This window comes from Zeugodacus cucurbitae, chromosome 2, assembly GCF_028554725.1.
Source record: "Zeugodacus cucurbitae isolate PBARC_wt_2022May chromosome 2, idZeuCucr1.2, whole genome shotgun sequence".
Taxonomy (NCBI): Eukaryota; Metazoa; Arthropoda; class Insecta; order Diptera; family Tephritidae; genus Zeugodacus; species Zeugodacus cucurbitae.
The window spans coordinates 42,759,440-42,782,051 of NC_071667.1; the positions used below are offsets into that span (position 1 = coordinate 42,759,440).

At 32.1% G+C, this 22,612-nt stretch overlaps 1 protein-coding gene across 4 annotated transcripts in view; it reads left to right on the forward strand.

Annotated features, from left to right (window-relative positions):
* Positions 1 to 22,612, forward strand: part of Ubx_2 (homeotic protein ultrabithorax) — a 116,191-nt gene that overhangs the window by 24,606 nt on the left and 68,973 nt on the right. For 3 of the 4 annotated variants that reach the window (XR_008469954.1, XM_011191950.3, XM_011191951.3), the window contains one exon: positions 14,367 to 14,417. The exons of the other annotated variant lie outside the window; for it this stretch is intronic. Coding sequence is in view for 2 of the 3 variants with exons in the window: in XM_011191950.3 (XP_011190252.1) it covers positions 14,367 to 14,417 (51 nt within the window). In the remaining variant the exon portion in view is untranslated. The remainder of the gene's footprint in view (positions 1 to 14,366; positions 14,418 to 22,612) is intronic. 4 annotated transcript variants of the gene reach the window in all.

Sequence of the window (22,612 nt, forward strand, 5' to 3'; positions counted from 1 at the left end):
CAATATAAATTTATTTGCATTTTAAATTAAGAATATTATAGATATTTCTAAACTAATTTTTTGTTTTTTAGTTGTACTCGAGAATTAGTAAATCATAATAACGAAAAAATTTGCTAAAAGGAAACGTAATGAAAAAGAATTAATAGCCATTAATGTACGAGTAGACATAAACTACCCTCATTAACTTTCTTTAAGATTCAAGAAAAAACGCTGTACCATCTATTAGTCGACTCATATATATAACATACTTACATATTTCGGTAATTATTATAATTGAAACGCTTTTAGTTCATTCGAATCGTTAGAGTATCTAAGGTTCGTCTGTGTCAGAACTTAACATTTACTTTTTAAATAATAAACAAGTCATCGCTAGTTGTGGAATATTTACTGACAATTTTATATGTGTGTTGTTGTTGTTACTTAGCATGTTTCGCTGACGCCATCGCTATGGGCAACGTGGGTAAAATGTCAACGAAAGTGACATGAACGCGGATTTGTAACAGCCACACGAAGTGTCGCATTGAGTTGAGCAGAGTGTCATTCCAAGTCGTACGCGTAAAAATTTCATAAATATTTCTGTTAACCTGAGCCCGAGTTGACTTTTCTACCTTATGCGCCTTATTTGCTGCTGCTATTCTACAATCACTTGTTTACTTAATCAAGCGTTGAGATGTCGTCTAGGTCAACGAAGTACTTGTATAGATGTAGGTGATAGGAAACTATCGTAGGTACTGTGAGCAATTACTGAACTTTGTAAATTCAAATTATGGTGAAAGCTTAGGATAGGAGAAAAAGTAATATTAAAACGATGTTGAAAACTACAATTTATTAGAATGGAGCCATTCAGAGCCATTTAACTGCCTTCTCTATATAATAGCGAGAGCGGCAAATGATTGTCAAACAAGTAAGGAAAGGCTAAGTTCGGGTGCAACCGAACATTTTATACTCTCGCAATTTATTGCTATAGCTGTATTAAGAAAACACCAATTTGACCCATATATTCGGCATAAATGTATTTCGCATATTAACCGATTTATAAGCTATTAAGCTCATCATATTTTTGAAAATCCTATAATTAGGTATTCTCATATACATATTCATATATAAGAGAAGTTATGACTCGATTTAAACCTTTTCAGGTACAGAGACACACTATTAGAAGAAAAATATTTCCTCTGAATTAAATTAAGATACCTGAGAGATTTACCGAAATTTTCGGTGAAAAGTTACCTTGGGGCACTGAGTTCTTCATATTCGATATCCGGGGCATTGAAAAGTTATAGTTCGATTTCGACAATTTTTTCACAAGTGATGCTAAAGTTTTATTTCGCTATCTTCATTGGTTCCTTATGTATATATTATAAAGTAACGTGTCATCAGGGTGTCAAGAAAATATTATATACCGAATTTCATTCGAATCGGTCGAGTAGTTCCTGAGATATGGTTTTTGACCCATAAGTGGGCGAGCCACGCCCATTTTCCATTTTGTAAAAAATGTCAGTGCAGCTTCCTTCTGCTATTATTTCTGTGAAATTTAGTGTTGCTGACGTTTTTCGTTAGTGAGTTAACTCACTTTTAGTAATTTTCAACCTAACCTTTGTATGGGAGGTGGGCGTAATTATTATCCGATTTCAAATATTTTCATGGTGTGTGGTGGGGTACATAGGAGAACCGACTGCAGAAAGTTTGGTTTATATAACTGTTTTGGTTTGCGAGACATATACAAATAACCGATTTGGGGGCGGGCCACTCCCACTTCCCCAAAAAAAATTACATCCAAATATGCCCCTTCCTAGTGCGATCCTTTATTCCAAATTTTACTTTTATAACTTTATTTATGGCTTAGTTATGACACTTTATATGTTTTTGGTTTTCGCCATTTTGTGGGCGTGGCAATGGTCCGATTTTGCCCATTTTCGAAAGCAACCTCCTCAGGGTGCCAAAGAATACGTGTTCCAAGTTTCGTTAAGATATCTCAATTTTTACTCAAGTTATCCGTTGCACGTTGGACAGACGGACGGACGGACAGACAGACATCATTTCAACTCGTCTCGTCATCCTGATCATTTTGATATATATAACCCTATATATAACTCGTTTAGTTTTATGACTTACAAACAGCCGTTATGTGAACAAAACTATAATACTCTCTTAGCAACTTTTGTTGCGAGAGTATAAAAATCCTCATGCCCATAAAATGTGTATGGCGCATAACGAAATAACGCGACGGCGACGCTGAGCGGTTGGTAAATTCTATTTTGACAGAGCGTTAAGAGGTAAAGTTGGCTGCCAAAAACTAAATTTCTCTGTTCAATAAAATTTCACAACAACAATTCAAGTAAACATTTTGATATTTAGGGATGTCGCATCGTTAACGCTGAGCGGTAAAAAACGTTCCGCCAACGCTTTTATTTAGAGAAGGCAGTAAGTTATATAGCTTCACGGCTGATACCTTTTTTATGTTTTTTTATTATAAAATAATAATTAATATATTTTCTGATACATTTAAAATATAACCATCTTACCATACCACGAATATTATGAAGAAGATGCAAATAATAAAAATTAAGAAAAAACTCTAATTTTGTATAAATATTTTAGAGTAATGTTTATCCTAATTTCAAATGGAAAGCTTTCAAATTCAGCAATATGCCTTTTGTAAATCGTAAAAGTTTCAAAATGTGAGAGAGTGATCGTTTATTTCTAGTTGATTATTCCGTGTTTAAATATTATTTTAATTTATGAATGTTACTTAGTTGTTCATTAAAGTGAAGCGCCGTGTGAGAAAAAAAAAGTTCATTATGCAAGAACACTCAGAAAAGAGTACACACTTAGATTGAGTTACGGCTGAATATAAGCCAAAGTAACTTGTTTGAATATAGTTGGTTGATATGAAAGTTTTTATATGGGTGAGTGAAGGGGCACTAAATTTGCTTGCTTTTATTCTGGCTGTCCGAGTTTTGTTGAGATTATAATACTCGTAGTTGTTGTTGATATCACGTATATGATTTGCGGCAAAAAGTCTCAAATGTCACTTTGACAGCGTAAAATGAACAAGGTGGATTAATCAAGCCTGCTCGGTAGGCAAGCCAGCAGACAATTCGCTATTTTGCATGGGTGCATATGCAGGTAGATTGTCAAAATGACCAATGCGACACAACGCAAACCTATGGTATTGTTATATGCGTTTACCAACAAGTCTCGCTGCGCACCACTCATTGTTACTTCGGAATATTGAAAAGCCATGTTTAGCATAAGGTAGCATAATATGTTGAAGAAGAGTTCATAATACACTTTGTATTTTATTTGTAATTATAATATTTTTGTTTCAGTTGGAAATCTACTTATTAGAACTCGTTATACATCCATATATGTACGTATTATTAATGAATATTAGCTGCTGTGTTTTAATATTGTTTATCTTTATGTCAGTCCTTACTTTGAGTGTTCCCATTACCAATATCGTTTACTAAAGATTTGTGTAATAAATCTGCTATAGCGCGTTGCAGTTTTATGCTCTTTAATTTATTTAAAAAATTAAGAAAAATTATAATGTGCTTTTTTGAGAAATTTTTTATTTGTTATTTACAGAAAGTTTGTAAGGAGAAATTCGTGTTCATAATTATTGTGCCAAAAAATATGTCACAATTCCTCATTTAGAATATTACTTTTTCATGTAATAAAACGTTTGCTTTTTTACTTAAATAAATTACTCTCAGAATTTATAAAATATTTTACTACTACATACATATTTTATTTAAATCGTATTTTCACCTGACTGGCCCATTTTTTTCAGTCTTTTTAGGTAAAACTTAATTCCAAAACACGCCGTATTTGGATCATGTGATCTTTGTTGTATCCAATTGTAATCTACAGTATGATTTTTTTTCACTTGCACTTCTCTACAATGATACTAGGTAGACTAGTCTGAAAGAATGGTGAAAGTATTGAAAACTGAACAAGCATAGAATTTGAGTGGCAAGAGAGGTACATAGACTGAAAGAGATAGCAAGGAAATAGTATTGCAACCCTTAAAATATGAATGAGGATTGTGTCGAAAGTGGGATGTGGCTTAATGGCCGCAATAATAGCGATCGTATTTGCGTGCACTAGTGAATAGAAATTTCCTTATGTGAAATATGCTTGTAACAGAGTTATACACATACTTAACACAGAGTTATATTGCGAAAACTTGTCAATTAACTAGGTTCACCGACGTACGGCGGCTTATGTGAGTATAGACTTGTTAATTAATTATTGATGAGCAAAACAAAATTTTGCGAATAAATAACAATGAGGATCATTAAATCTTGTGAATATCCCATCTCTGTAAAGTTTATATAGACACATTAATTCATATAGAATATACATATATATATCATGTATATCATGTTTTATCTAGTGCAGAATTTAATTACATTTTATTAGCATTCCCAATTAACAGTTGAAGTCGTATCAATCAGCAATTATTATTGATAATCACAAATTAAATCAATGAATTTATTAAAAAAAAAAATCGTTTTTTGAATACGGCATTTTTGAGTAAAAGTAGAATTTAGTATGAAACTATAAAATGAGATAAACATTCTCCAAAAATTTTCACCACCTTTATATACACACAGCAATTAAGAACTATATATAAATGTCTGTAACTCTCTGATCTCTCTCACTCTGTCTTCAATGAATATGTAGCAAATATACATGCATATATACTCATAATATAATACCATCACTTGTTTAGGAACAAACAAACTGCTACCAAACTAACATCAAACCCTGTAGTCATATTTCACGTCGAATGTGTAAATTTATTGATATTGAAATACAATTGCAAAATTAACTCTCAATATGATATTGTTCTTGTATATGCGTGTTTCAATGTTTACTTTGTATGTACAAACCACATATAGAAGTACATATGTATGTTCTTACATATGTAGTATTTGTTAGCTTGTGGTCGTGGATATCACGGTTTATTTGGTCAACAGTTGCAGTTGTTATTTAATATGGCCTAAATTTATTGCTAGAGTTGTTATTCCAATATATACTATTTAAATATGCTACAAATACACAAGAAATCTTTAGTTAAAGCCGGTCAAAGTACAAAAAAAATTATCCTTCACACATATCATATAAATTCGATAATTACATTTCTGGATTGAATTCTCGTATGATCTTGTCTAATATGCTATTCAACTTTCACTCCATATAGCAGATTTTAATTTTCTACATACATTAATGCTTTATTGACGGTGTGAATATGAACAGCTACGGTCTAAACTCTAGAAAAAAGCAACATTCCATAAAAATTTAATATTCTATTTTTTTTCGTCGATTTCTAAATTTTCACTTTGTTTTCTCGTTACAAACATTCACTAAAATTAGTTACTGTATTAGTTCAAACCTGAAACTAAAGATCTAGTAAAAATGAAACTCTCACAGCAACGAGTTATGACTTTAACATTAAATATCTCTTAAAACATAAATATTAATCAAAAGTAAATAAACACCAATTTTATTGTTTTTATAACAGTAAATGTATTTTTTTTAAATAAAAATGCATGTTAGTAACAAAAACTTCATAAAAACGGAAACTTCTCGTAATTCGGGGGCAAAAAAAACTTGTACACTATCCTTTCATTCAAAATAATACATTGTATAACAATTAATCTATAATATTAGAATTTTGTATGACCACCCTTGGCATCCACGACAGCTTGTAGTCTTCTTCTCATAGAATGAACTAAGTTTTGTTCTTGTATCTAGCGATATGTTCTCCCATATACCCTGAAGTGCGGCTTTAACCTCATTTATGCCTCTTACGCTTAGCCTTCGTAATTGAACCACCATGTATGCCCTCAAGTGGTCGATAGGGTTAAGGTCAGGGTTCTGGGGAGGATGTGGCAGTACTTTTTAACGTGATATAATAGACATTACCCAACTATCAACGCTGAATGTTTTGCACAAGGCAATAAAGTAAATATTTAATTTGATAGTTGATTGGGCCAAATTATTTTTTTATATACATAAATAATCAATTTTGTTCATTACGCCATCGAGGAAAAAAGATTTCTGAGGCCTTTTGTACCCATTGCACGCCACACCATAACGCTCCCACCTCCCTGCTTCACTGTGATGTTTTTTATTCAAAGCCTGACACTCTTTCCACCACACAAACCGACGTCCGTCAGACCCAAATAAATTAAATTTTGACTCATCAGTAAAGATTACGGTATTCCAAAAGTCGTTCTGGTGGTACATATAGTCTTTTGAATATTTTAGTGAATGCAAAATATTTCTCACAGTTTTAGGATGGACATCGGCAATAGAAGTTTAGTCCCTTGCCAATGATTACTGCCGAAGTTTTTGGGTTCTCGATGAAGCATCGCGCAATTTTCCTTAAAACATTATAAAAACTTACCCACTTTGTAATAAAATACGCACAATAAAATTAGAGTTAGTTAGTTTTGATTCGATTGCGAATGTCACAGTACACCAACTATGAACCGCATTCTCACCCCTACCTATGTATCCTGTTTATATATGTATGTATGTATGTATGTATGTTCGGAGACTTGGATTGATGGCAGTCGCATATGTGCATAAATATACGCAAAGTACACATGTGTACAATTGTGGCACCGCACCAACGTAGATATACAGTGGAACTTCTTTATAGTGAACTTCCCTACAATGAAGCTCTCCCTATAATGAAGTCATTTTGAAGACACAGCTTTTTGGTTCTACTTTCGGTGCATTTTTGTCTCCTTATAATGAATTTCTATATAGTGAAGTTTTCTATATAATGAACAAATTTTACTGCTTGAAAATCAAGCTTCATACGTTTTTGTCTCCGTATAGTGAATTTTGTTAAATATGTTTTCGGTTACACTCAATTATTTGTAACTGCGTATTCTCAGAAATAAACGAAATGTAGAAATGTAATACGGGGAATCTCAAAATGAAAATACATACATATGTACATTGTAGTATGAGTTCAGTTGTGTTATGAAATTGAAGTAAAAATGACGCATCGAAGCACCATTTCATTTGAAAAAAAGCTATTAATTATTAACAAAATTAAAGAAGGGAAGGTACGAAAAAAAGATATTGCTAATCAGTTTGAAATACTTCCCAGCACTTTATCAAATATTCTAAAAAATAAGGAAATGATTTTGAAAAATGTAGAATGTAAATGGAAGAATGTAATTCAAACCAAACTTACTGATTATTTTAAATAAAATTACAAAAGAAAAAAAATGAATTTCTATATAATGAAGTCTCCATATAGTGAAGCGATTTTCAGGTCCCCTTTTCACTATAAGGAAGTTCCACTGTACGTACAAAGATATGTATTTATATACGTAGGTATGTGCGATTTATATAAATGAAATCAGTTGTATGTTTGTAAATAAGTATTAGTATTGTTAAGTGTGAGTATAACTTTGCATTTTCGCCCCATTTATATGCAAATAAATCACCGCAACGCATCAGATCGCATTGCGGCGCCTTCTACACCCGCCCACCGGTTGAAGCTCGTGGCAACACGTTTATATCAAAGCACACACACCCACCCATCGTATGTATGTCCACATGCGAGCATGCGTGTCTTTTATCTCAGCACACTATTTGTCATTGCTTTTAAGTTCGTTTTTCCGCTGCCGCAGCTTTTTGCACTTGCTTTATTTCATTTGGCTTTTTTTTTGTTTTGAGTAGCGTTTTTTTTATTTTAGTTTATTCCGCATGCCATATTGCCATGTGATATTTTAAAATGAAAATCCAGCCACGATTAATACGCTCATACGTATGTATACGTACAACGCATAAAAATGTGTATGCTCACTTATACACAGCATGAACGATTGCATGTATGTATACAAAGACATATTCAGTCTATGCCAAAATGCACAATTTTCACATTCGACTAAATTTATTCGACACTGGGATTCGAAATGCATAAATTCACCAATGAAACGCTAATAAATAAATTAAACGCATGGCTACCGGGCAAAGAGGGTGGTTAGATATTGAAGCTGGAAGGGATTGTGTAAATGAAAGCACAGTAAACTTTTGTGTATATACCTAGTTTAGTAACTTCAAATGAGTATTTTATGACTTAAACATCAAATATTTTCAAATACTATCTTAAAGGCGTTGTTTAATTATCAACTTCAATGAACCAGCAGTTAGATATTCATATTTATGTATATTTGTCAAATACATGCGTTAAATTTTTAACAACAGCTGTACTAATCATATATTAAAGTTAAGGAAACTAGCAAATTCGAAATATGCAACGTCCTACAGGGACGTATGTCTCATGTACTTACTTACATGTTTATGTACATTCGGACAAGCTAGTTATTGAAAATAAGCGGACGAGTGTTATTACTCGTGTCAACGAAAATCACTATTAGTTACATACATATGTATGTACTCGTATATATTCACACCAGAGATCTGCATTGAGTAATAATGAAATTAGTGCACAAACTCATGAGCCAAACAAATTGGTGTAAATGAGTACTAATACAAATATCAAAAATGACAAAGACTCATTTCCACCAAACCAAAAAAAACTCATAGTATTTCTACACTTATATGTGCCGTCAATTTATGACTCAAACGAGCGTATATTAAAAATTTCATTTTACTCACTTGTTCATTGGTCACGATGAAAATAAACTTGAATGAGCTCGCTACACTGATCGGCATGAGTGGAATTGTGACTTCGTAGCTGAGCACGAAAGTAAAGATACCCAGTAGGAACTTTGTCACATTACATGTTTCATTATTTCATTGAACATGCATTTTCGTGTGTCTTTATTTATTTTCAATACATTACTATTAAAAGAAATATATTAGAACCTAAAAGTATTAACTTTACTGTCATTAATTAACTTAAAACATTAAATGTAATACACGACATCAAAGAACAAAACACATCCTTAGTCATTTCCCGCAGGGCACTTTTGCCTAGCGGCGGCACAGCCTTCGTCAGTTTTACTTTGATCCTATTCGTATCACTTTATTTATTTAGCTATACTATTGGTGTTATTTTGGTGGTATGGCTCATTTTTGTTTAACTTGACTGAATTATTGGCTCATGAGACAATTGAGCACTTCAACGATTCGTATGAAGAGAAACTTACTCATTTTTCATGTTCTCGCTTTGTGTGCTGTGCGTAAATGTGTTTTAGTGGATCTTTGTGTTTGATGATTTTTGACTTATATGAACTAATACTACTTTTTATGTTACTCAACCAATGACTCAAAAAAGGGAATAATTGCAGTTCTCTGATTCACACACCCAATTCCAACTTTAGGCAGCAGCAAACAGTGCTCGCTATCGATATCGATACTTCAGCAGTCCAATTGAAACGAGTAGCGAGCCGCTGAACCACTTAAGTGTGTAATTGCATATTTATCTGTATTATTTAATAAACGATCGTCTACGACATTATATCGGAAGTTCTTCATGTGAAAAGACAGATGCTATAATTGTCACTAAACGGATTTTCTATATACACAATTACGTACAGGATATTTGATTAATATTTGCGAACTAGAACATAAACTATTGTTGAAATAATGTTTAAAAATGATGCAACATAAGGTGAATTTAAGATATTAGTATTTGATGTCAAGAATGCAACAAAAATCGAATAATCATATACTCGTTACTTTTGAATATTATGTTATAATAAATGCTGTATTATGTATACTTATTTGTATACTCTTATATCTAATATATAAAAAGAAATGCCACTTTTCGTAGTAATTTTATAACTTAAGAACGGGTTCACCGATTTAAACCAAATGTTTAGGCTTTGTTCGGACTATTCAGAAGATGGTTTATGTGAAGTTTCCAAAAAATCGTTGGACCGGTTCTTCATTTATCTATGTATGTATATATGTATATAAAAATGAATTGCTGTTCATTAGTCTCGCTAAAACTCGAGAACGGCTGAACTGGTTTGGCTAATTTTAGTCTGGAAAAGTTTGTGGAAATCTAGGAAAGGTGAGAAAATTTCGAATAATTGCCGGGAAAAGCCTAAGAACAGCCCTTTCATTTTTCCCATACATTCATATGCCAGCGCCAAATCGTCAAATCAGAAATGTACTGAACCGTATATTGGAAAAACGTTCCTGATATCATTGATATTGGCAACAATACGATCTCAAAATGGCGTTGCGTTGGCTATCAAATCTACTGGATGTCACTATGTTTTGTTGAGCAAGCATCAGTTATTAATCGGACCACGACTTTTCGGAATAAAAAAGTGTGTTAAAAACAGTTTGGAATTGCTTCTAGAAGTTGGAAGAACGGCATATTCGGATCCAGACTGATTGTGACGCAGCTATCGAATGTTATAGTGCTAGCTTGCTAATGTAATAGTGGCAAGAATTTTGAAAGAAAGACAAGGGGCAGAATGCTTGATTCCAGAATTCCTTTGAGTTCCAACGATTTGCCATTTCAGTGCAAAAGTATTCAGATCAGTTCAGGAACAGAAAACAAAAAATGGTGTTTATCAAGCTGCGTTACATTGGAAAAAAATTATATATTATATTATTATAGTTCACTTTTTCACTATCCTGACAAAGAGTTCCATCTTTGGTACTGTGAATACTTCACATATTGTGCCAAATAAGAAGTACAAAACATGTTGATAATTTATTTAATTTCACTCTGCCATACTCCATTCAGTAAATCTAATAGAGAACATATTGCCCATGTACTTACGTTCACATATACATAAATTCGTCCTCGTATGGATATATACAAGTGCCACTCGTATATTCTTCCGTTATCGAATCGAACTAATACAATATAGATAAACCGAATGTAAAGTTGCGCATATTTTGGTGTCATTGTGTATGTGAATGCAAATAAAGCACAACTGGAGGTGGCTAAGACTTATGTTGACAGAGGCAGAATTAGAAGAGCCTTTGTTGCCGTCGAAGTTAGTGTGCCTCCTTCTGATTTACAATTAGTACAGTAGCTACATGACATTTACTTTGGTGTTGGTGGTGCAGGTATTCGTTTTATTATGTACATAAATATATGTTTTACTCTGTTATTTTACGAAAACAGTATTGAATAGTAAGGAAGGGCAAAGTTCAACTGCTGCCCAAAGACGTGCGAGATATTTCAAGTTGTTAATGTTTTAAAAAGTGAATCGATTAAGCATTTGTTATTTAACAGTATTATAATAAACTTATATATTTTAAATCAAGTTGATTGATTAGTGGCGTGGTTATTGTATAAATTTCGAACTTCATCATCATAATGCTATCATGAACCCAATTTTGTTAAAATCATTCAAGGTGTTTATGAAATAGGAAAGTTCCGCAATAACTATGTGAGCAAACTAGTGCACATGCGGTCTTATTGTATTATCTTTGTAGTTAATTTAATGAGGAAAGGAAATGCAAATTGTCACTAAGTTTATTTGACCCAGCATCAGTTATTAATCGGACCACGACTTTTCAGAATAAACAAGTAAGGAAAGGCTAAGTTCGGGCGTAACCGAACATTTTATACTCTCGCAATTTATTGAAGAAATTTTATTAAGATAACGCACAAATTTATCCATAAATTCGGCATAAAGTTTAATAGAATAACGAAAATCGTCATATATAGATATGAGGGCTGAGGTAATTCCTGAACCGATTTCATTCAATTTCACCAGCAAGGTACACTATATCCAATACTATACGCTCACTTAATTTTGCTAAGATATAGCACATATTAACCAATACATATATGCGTAATAAAGCCCAACGATTTTTTGAAAAACCTATAATGAGGTATATGGGAGCTAGGGGATGATATTTTTGGAAAACCTATAATTATGTATATGGGAGCTAGGAGATGTTGTGACCCGATTTTAATAATTTTTGGAACAGAGACAGACTATTGGAAGAAAACAATTTCCTCTGAATTACATTAAATTAGCTGAGAGATTTACCCATATTTTCGGTTAAAATTTAACCTTAGGCGCTGAGTTCAACATGTTCGATATCTGGGGCCTTGACAAATTATAGTCCGTTTTCGACAATTTTTTCACAAGTGATGCCATAGATCATATACTGTATTTGTGTAAAGTTTTATTTCGCTATCATCATTGGTTGCTAATGTATATATTATAAAGTGAAGGATTCAGATGGAATTCAAAATTGAGTTATAAAGAAAGTAGTCGTGGTTGTTAACCGATTTCATCCATTTTCCACACATGTCATCAGGGTGTTAATAAAATATTATATACCGAATTTCATTGAAATCTGTCGAGTAGTTCCTGAGATATGGTTTTTGACCCATAAGTGGGCGATGCCACGCCCATTTTCCATTTTGTAAAAAGATCTGAGTGCAGCTTCCTTCTGCTATAATTTCTGTGAAATTTTGTGTTTCTGACGTTTCTCGTTAGTGAGTTAACGCACTTTTAGTTATTTTCAACTTAACCTTTGTATGGGAGGTGGGCATGGTTATTATCCGATTTCTTTCATTTTTGGACTGTATAGAAAGTTTGGTTTATATAGCTTTATTGGTTTGCAAGATATATACAAAAAACATATTAGGGGACGGGGTCACGCCCACTTTTCCAAAAAAATTACATTCAAATGTGCCCCTCCCTAATGCGATTCTGTGTTCCAAATTTTATTTTCATAACTTTAGTTATGGCTTAGTTATAGCTCTTTATATGTTTTTGGTTAACTTAACCTTCTTATGGTGCCAAGGAAACGTGTTCCAAGTTTCATTAAGATATCTCAATTTTTACTCAAGTTACAGCTTGCACGGACGGACAGACAGACATCCGGATTTGAACTTTACTCGTCACCCTGAACACTTTGGTATATATAACCCTATATCTAACTCGTTTAGTTTTAGGACTTACAAACAACCGTTATGTGGACGAAACTATAATACTCTCTTTAGCAACTTTTGTTGCAAGAGTATAAAAAGTGTGTTTGTCGAAGATCAATTCACATAAACCCAGATCTACCATCCTTTGAAAACAGATTTTTTATTTGTGCTGCGAGAGTATGGACATAATTTGCAATACCAAATATCGTGACATGTCACACAATAATCCAACATTACTTAATGTTCATCTTTCTTTTCATTCAGACAATGATGACTGGGATAAAACTAAAATAAGTTAATTTCTTTTGAATTTTGTTAAATTGATTTTTATAAACCGATACCGCCATTCAAAATATGTGCGCATGGAGTAATAAAGAAGCGTTAGGTTTAAAACTTAAAACATCTCTTAACCTCTGCACAGCATATTTGTTGTGCCTTTGGATTCCGTAGACTTAGTGGCGCCAAGTTGTATTTACTTAGAATTTATGCAAATGTCTAAATGTCATATAAAAAACAAGAAAGCATTTAGTGTCAGTAAAGTGAGTGTTCGGACTATAGAAGATACAGTGTGACGGTAATTCGAGCTAAAAATACATAGTTTCAAATATATATCGTTACATTTTTACTTGTGTAAATCGGCTTGTTTGACTTAATTTACTTTTAATATGCACACCTGACGCATAACACGCGCTTTCAAAATTCTACGAGCAAGCGAGGTGCTCACCGAGACGAACATTATTTATGCGTATACAAAGATATATATAAATTAAGATTACTTGGCTGTAAGATATAGGTGGCTGCTGCAAGATAATAGATTAGAATTTCGCTGCCATAGTATGTTTGCAACTCCACTCATTCCACTCTCATGCCGGGGTCTCTTGCTTCATGCGCTCCAAGTTCTATTTGAGTCGTGAAGAAATTGTGTTGGGACTTGTGGCACAAAAATACACCTCGCAGTTTGTATATTATGTTGATTTAATGCTGTTGGCTGACAATATGGCGCGACTTCCCCGTCTTTTTATTAATATTTGCTTTATTACCTCACACTTCCATTCTAAACATATTCCTGTATATAATTCTACATATAATAGTAGCCATGTAAATACACATGCATAAATGTAACGAATGTAAATGCATAGGCCAATGCGATGGTGCCTTAGTCATGCGAAGTATGATGTGTCAGATGCGTTTTATAGCCACCAGCCAAGACACTACGATAGCTAAGGTGGAGTAAATGTCATTTACCTGCGCTGGCTTGGTTAATGTTTCATTTAAAAGCAGACATGCTTTAATTTATTTATGTTTATATATATGTATATATATCAAAACTTAAACTTTTATTATAATTTTATTTATATAATTATAATTACGTTTTATATTTTTGAAAGAATGTACCAAAAAAAAATAAAAAATCATCTTAAAACAATGTTAGGTTTCTCAAGATTACTCTTTCAAAATATGTTGTTTTGATATTTTTAACTACATTTTCTCTTCTTTTCAGGTAAGAGATACTCAGAATCTCTTGCGGGCTCACTTCTTCCGGATTGGCTAGGTAAGTACCATTATTAATAATTTAAAACTGACCACAAATTTTTGATTTTTACAAATCCCCTTTTAACATTGTTTTGTATTAATTATATTTTGCAAGTCATATTTACATATACATATACGATAATAATGCAAAGTTGAAGCATATTTTTGTTCTAAAATTATTGGTATTAAGGTCGTTGGCTTAGTGAGCAAACTTTGAAAGAACCTTTTTGGTTAAAGAAACCGGCTCATATTTGTAAATAAAAAAACAAGACCTGCTCGGTACTAATTGATCTGAACTTTTCAACGGTATTGCATCTAAATTGGTCAATGTTATTCTATAAAATAATTTTAATAAAATTTCGCACGTGTTTATATATTTTACTGAAATTGTTTGCATATATCAAATTTTCCCAAAAAACTGCATTTTCACGTAAAACTCACGTTAATGCAGCTTTTGAGTTCTGCTATTTTACTAAATTATTAACTTTTTTATAAAAATTAGGCGTTTGCACTCTCAGCCAACGACATTCATATCTACACATGGATAACGCTTTTTTAAGGAAAATTTTGTACACTCTGAAAATGTCGCCTTTTTTGATTTTTGGAAGTAGATTTGTACAAATCTTATCCGATTTTATTATTAATTAAATAGGTTAAGCAACTGTGAAATTGGCTTGATAAACGTTATTATGTGCAACTAATTGAGTAAACTATATTTGATCCCCTCCCACAATAATTTGCTGATGCTTTTATACACTTACACCTCCACCAGTATTGTCTTTTTTTTAAACCAAAAGCATACTTTTCAAAAAATGAATGAAAATAAAATCTACAAACATACACAAAACCACTACACACACGCTTTTTACTGTTCTAAAACTTAAAAATCAAGGAAAAGTATTTACTTACATTAGGGAGTACATTATAACAGCTTTTTGAATTTTGTGTTATTTATTGATTGCGTGTTTAGTTCTCCTCTCCAAAGTGAATATTAATTTTTGAAAAGAAAAGTCAAGTTCAATGCCGAAGAAGCGATGATGTGCAAGTCGACTGGGCATCGAAAACCGAAGGTAACATATTCAAATGATTATAAAATTCTAAATGTTGTACTTTTAAATGTTTCTGAAAACACTAGCCAATTATTAATTATATTCGAAAATTTCTCTCTGAAAACATCACAATGTATTAATACAGATAAGATCGTAATGACTTGCATGCGCATGGGAGAATTAGTTATATATATTAATGTCACAAAATTAGTAAGAGTTTAAAATGTAGTGAATATAGGAAAACATTATGCAGCAATTTGTTGCACATTAAATTGTTTATTTGATAATTTAATAAAACTATTACATGCATTTGTCAAACAGTTTAGCACAACAAAAGTACTAATTTGATTGCATGATGCGGTTTAATGAATATTTCAAATGTCTTATGGTCACGCACCTATGAACATATGTATATATAAAAACATAATATTAAAGCAAAAATGAAAATATGAATTTTAGGTCCCAACACTTTCTAACGATTCGAGATTTTCAATCTAAGCCATAAAAAGAAAAAAAATACAGGTAAATAGTCTGATTTATAATTAGGTTTCTTGCATTATTTGATGGAAAGCTATCGCAAAGTGCTAGAGAACAATTCTTATATTATATTATAGCTAAAAAATATAATAATCAATCCTATATACATGAGAGTATGTGAATACCTGTTTATATATTGTACATACCTATATACATGCCAATGACTAATGACACGTAGATATTTTTATATATATAGCCAATTTCAGGGGCATATTTGTCAATTGCTTGTGAAATAAAATATTCTATCACTATTCCCCTTCTATTGACTACACACGCTTGCGTAGACACATTAAATAAATGGATAAAAAACATATTATCCTAGACTGTGGTACGAAAGAAAGAGAGAAACGTAAAATCCATTAGAAAATTAATAAAGGAAATACATGAATGCGGTTTACAAAGCAAAACTCAAACTCCTACATTAGTGTAATACTCTTTAATATGTACATACAAAGATGAAACCCTATTATATATTGGTAACAATGTATTTATTTACGTTCATCGAACAGGCGAATTGATTCAGCAACAACAAAAGATACTAAGTGCCCATAAAGCACTCAGCTAACAAAATCGAAATAAGGAAAGGGGAGACTTTTCAAATTACTTTCATTAATGTAATGTATTGAATAGCTAATGCGTAAAAGTGGATTTGATTTATATTTTTTCTTAACTTTTTAGTGATACAAATTTCGAAAAATATCGCAAATAGTGGCATAAAAATATTGTATGTACTATAAGTATGTAATTATATGTTATTGAAAAAGTGTATGAATACGCTACTATTATCGTAAGGGACTAACGCTTCGTTTCTATCGCCTAACATTCGTTAACTGCTCATCGTTAACTGCCTAATTTCATACTAAAAGGCGTGCCGTTGTTCGTAGGAGCCAAAACTACTTTAAAACAGCAATTAACGAATTAGTATGGTTTAGGCTGACACCAAAAGTAGACATATCTACACCGCACCAATAGGAAAAGCTATGGTTTAGTACAGCATTTAATGTGAATGGGTTTATGTGAGCATGGCCGGTAGTTCCGTTTCCGACTCACATACTGCACCGGACAATTCAGCAACTCGCTCAACCCCAGTTAATTTAATCATACTTTTGGGCTCGTGGCGTGTTTGCAAAATTTATAGGTGTATTATAGCCTACATGCCTAAATGAGATGCAGAACTCCTGAAATCCTCAGCCTTCACTGGGAGAACTTGGACATTATTAGTAATATGGTTTTTGCACGGGGTTGGAAAACATGTATATTTTTTGTTATTTGTTTGCTTAAGTATATGAACGTACCTGCCCACATATGAAGCGTCACCTCGCCAGTTATCCAATTGTTTACCGTGTGAGTTTGTAGTGCAGTCGAGCATTATACTACTGCCGCCAACGTAGTTTAATTGCTCTATTGAGATACAGCAATTTAGTTAAATGGCAGCAAGTAGCAAACAGCTCGCTTTTGTATTTGTTCTTTTGCAACAGATATAGATACGAGTTTGTTGTCAAATGTTGGATTTTCTGTATTTCACACAGACCTAGGGCAAAAAATAAGTATGTCAATTTTGATGATAGTAACTTATCAATATAGCTCCACTTGCTTGCTTTCTTTTATTGTAAAATAAAAGTTCATCGTTGTGTATAATAATGAATCTATTGGAATGTATTGGAAACGAACAAGCAAAATAACAAAACAAAAAAACTTTTAATTTGCTTATCACTTGCTTTTGGAGTGAACCTGTTTGTACCATCTTTTGGACATTTTTAGTTATTTTCTTATTTTCTGCTATGCTGGCTACAAGTTTTTAAATTATATGCCATTTTATTTGTCATAGGGTATTTGCATAATTATAATTTATTCCTGTCACAATATTTCTTACCCTCTAGCAGCACTCTCATCTATACGCACGCTGGTTTATTTTATCTTTTAAACGCCAACACATGCCATATCATGTGTAAAAGCTGCACAAACCCTGAAGAGAAACAAAATATTCACAACTTTAGAGAAAGAAACAGGCGTTTGTTCTTGAGAAATTGTATATTTAACATGGTATTCTTGATGAAATTATCTAAATTTATTCCCATGTTAGATGAAATCCGCTTTTTCTTATTTTTGTTTTGCAATATCGTAAGCCCTTTTTTGGACGCATATTTGATTGGCATTCAAATCATTATGTAAGACAGAATTCGTAGTTTGAACATATGTCCTAAGATCTACAATTATTTATAAACAAGATGGCTAGATTATAATTCAATAATAATAAATGAGCGTAGTTCAAATATAAATTATATGTTTATAGGCTTTCTTTAATACTATACATATTTTTTCAAAGTTCATAAATTATTTTGGACCTGCTTTCCCTACAGGGTATGTGTGCAATATTGTGTGCAATATCAATTCTGCTTCTACCAGATGTAATGATTAATGGCTTTAAACGACTAAATTAGCAATTGTTATATGTGCATTAGAGTACACTTTATACACATATATTAATGATGATAGGTATTATCCTCCCTAACTGTAGGTATTTGTTTAAAAATCAAGTTTCGTTAATTTTTGTACAAGTCTATACAAAAAATTGATATACAGTAGAAACTCGATTAACCGGACTAATTGTTGTCGATAGGCATTCGGATAATCGAATGTATGAAGAAAAACAAATAGATATCAACGAAAATCAATGTTTATTAAGAAATGAACACTTACTTATGTATGTATGCGCATATTTTCTTATATTACATTACATACATAATACTAAACTGCAGCATTAATCATGAAATAAAATATTTAGGAACGTATGTACGAATAATTATTTTACAATATGTATTTGGTAATTTGGATTTGGTAATCATGAAATAAGTAGGTAGGAAATAAGTAGGTTTAATTTGGTTTAAAATATTTGGTAATTGTCATTTGACGTAAGCAACTTTTTCTCTTCATTGCTGCTATATCACGAATTCATTTCAGTTGTAGTAAACTCACAGCATAACTCTCTGTTTGTTTTTCAAACCACTTGAGAGCTGTTTCCAGGGCATGAAATGCTACATAATGAGATGGTCCTGTATAATTTTCCACTTCTATGTTTTCCTCTGTTTCATCTTCATGCATTTCCTGAAGACATAATCTGAAAGCCTTGATCATTACTGTCACAAGTGACCCACTCTTTCATATCATCATCATCACAATCCTGACATATTTGAAGCTTTGACATTACCTCATTCATATCCTGCAAAATAGAATCATCCGTATTGGTTATTGAATTATCATTCGCACGATTAAGTACTCTATTCCAAGCCTTGCTTAAAGTCTTCCTTTCAATCAAATCCCATGCATCTACAACCATGTAACAACACTCCTTTAAATTCATGTCCTTAAAAAATGATAAAACGACTCCTGCATTATCTTCTTCAACATATAACAATCTACGTAGAAGTTGTTTTCTATAAAGTCGTTTCAATGTTTCAATAGCACTTTGATCCATTGGTTGTAGCAAGGATGTCACATTAGGAGGCAAAAATTTTACTTTAAACTTTCCTTTTTCCCTCTCTAACAATTCAGCTGAAGGATTGACCACACATATAAGTGTAGAAATACTATGATTATTTTTGGTTTGGTGGAAATGAGTCTTATGACCGGTTTCACAGTCAGTGCTTAGGTTGTGCTTAAGATAAAACAGAAATATTGCGTTTTACAGTTCATACTTAAGTTCTGCTTAAGTACTGAAAATGGGAGACTTAAGCAGTGCTTAAGTAACAGCTGATTTTTGTTTTGAATATTGACTTATTTGTCAAAAAATAAAATAAAAATTATTTGCTGAAAAAAATTTTGGAATTTGTTGCATTCAATGACGGTTATATGCTTTCCTGCGAGTTGCAATAGGTGCCCCCACTCGCTTGCGGTGAAATTCGGTGTCCTTTTATTGTTTCCATCCATTTCCCAGATTCTAAATTTATTTATTCGTCGCAAACTTATTTTTCATCAACAATAATTTCAATTTGTCAGATGGTATTTGTAAACAAATGTTTTTCATTGTGCTGCCATATATCATAATAGAATTTTATAGAAAATAAGCATCGACTGTGAAACGCAAATGACTACTCAGTCAACAACAATGCTTAGCTAAGATTTTATTTGGGCACAACTTAAGTACGAACTGTGAAACCGGGCATTAGTCATTTTTGATATTAGTATTAGTACTCATTTGCAATAATTTGTTTGGCTCATGAGTTAGTCATTAGTACTCAATGCAGATCTCTAGTTTATACTGTAATGTTGTTTATGTAACCACGAAATTACTGAAAAGATCATAAGAATGTTAACGATATCAAATAAATATAATTATAATTATTTTTCATGAGGGCGGTAAAGTGTTTGTGCAACTCATATCATTAATGTTCTAATATGAAGCATTGAAAAACTCATTCTTGTTTTTACAGTTCTTTTCACTGAACGAAATTACCGTTACATTATTGCTCCATTTTCAAAGCCTTTTCGGTAGTTCTGCTTTCTTTCTAGTCTTTCAATCCACCTTTTACGCATTCATTATTTACATATACAGTCACCAATACAGCACATAATATAATTTATTTTTGATTTATTCACCATCCTCTTTCTGGGTGCAATACCCGCATTTATTTGGCACGTTGAGATAAGCAGATATTTAGTTAAGTATTAGCTCATAGTTATGGGGTGAAGTCTACACAAATGTTCTTATATACATATATAAGGTGTATATACACTTGTACATACATATGAATATGTATACACTTGTCTCTATGTTTGCCCATTTTCATTTCAGAACTTGGTATTTTGCTGATTCTCGCTTCCCCGCAACGCCAGCAAAAGCATATTTCATTTAAAGCAAATTTCGTCGGGCTGAAAAACTCGAAGCGAGAAAAATCGTAATGTTTTCCGTAATAATAAGCTCCCATCCATACAACGGTGTGCAAGTTTACGTAATAAGAAGTTTTTTGTTTGTCTAAAATATAGGAATGTAAATGCCCATCTGTACGCTAAAATCTGCCTTTTTGCTTTCGTTACGCTTGAGTGCTGCCTTCTGGTATGTTGCTAGGTTACATAATAATTCATGTTATCCCTTTTTGGCACATAATATAACATCCCTATGTGCTTTTAACGAAATTTAAGGTTAGATTTGTGCGTGTTAGTAGGGTGGTAGAATAAATTTTTTCCTATATTGTACGAATCACCATTCGTGATTTCTCATAGTAAAAATATGTCGAGATTATTTTAATCAAATACATTCTTCCAATTATACAAATATATTTTTTGTAAATATTCGCTAAGTTTTTCATTATATCATTGAACTTTCCGAAAATATTTGTATATACTATCATACACCAATGCTTAGTGTTTTTAATTTTTTCATAATTTTTTTTCTTTAACTTTGTTTATGATTGCACTTCTTAATACTAATATACTACTACTACTAATTTTTAAATTTAATTGCGCATTTTTGTTAACTGGGGTATCAAAAATTAACCAAGTGGAGTCTTTAATTTGATGTAAACTTTATTCTCTACGAATCTTTCCGTTCTCGTATTTTTTCTCATTTGCCTATTGGCTTTCTTCGTTACAAAATCTGGGTTATTTATTCACCCAAATTTGTTGCCATTTATCATCTATTGTCATTTACACACATAGATACATATAAGCTTATTTAGGGTGGACACATAGATATATATATACGATATCTTTGTGTATGTTGGAAACCCATATGGTAGCGTTGAAATTCATGCATTTGTAAAATACACTTTGATAGCTATTATGAAACATGCCTTGTTTTCTGTTATAGATACACAGAAATTTACTATATGAAAAAAACGAGTGAATTATTATGATACTCATGCAAAGTTCAGGAATAATAACGTTTCAACATCTATGTGCTTTGACGATATATTTCGCAATAACAAATTTTTGAACTTTAAACCTTTTATCACTATATTATTTTTAGTCGTTATTGTTTTTTATTGTTAATGTTCACTTTATACATTTTTTGTACCTGCCTGCATAAATGCTTCAAATACTCATGAATATTTTTATGTGAATACATTTATTTTCTCCTGCTGTTCTGGTTGGCAGCAAAATAAGGCGCGTCTAATGTGGTGTACTTGCCAGGCTCTCACTGAATCACCATTCATACAGTGAAATGTTTCCTTTGTTATTCTACTTTGGTTTTTTTAAGAACTTATATCAATTCTGACAACGACGCAAAGTGCCAACAGCAGGTACATTCTCAAGAAAGTATTCCGGTTGCTTTGAAAAAAATATTTTCACAGTTAATGAGCGTGAATCAATGAATCTAAATGCAAACGCTTGTTACTTATTATAATATCTGTATAAAATGTCAAATGACAATGGAAACATATATGAAATGAGAAAAATATACATACATTCTGTCTCAAATTTCAATCAGTAAATCATTAAAACATTTTTTTATGATGCTCAACTCTATTCAAGCAATATTTTTAATTTGATTATATGAATTTATACTTATATATAAAAATATACATATATAATTTTGATTTTTAATGTTCAGTTCTTAAAAAAATGATCAAAGTAACCAACCAAAATAGCGCTATCAACTGATTTAGCGAGAACTGCCTGCAAGATGGGG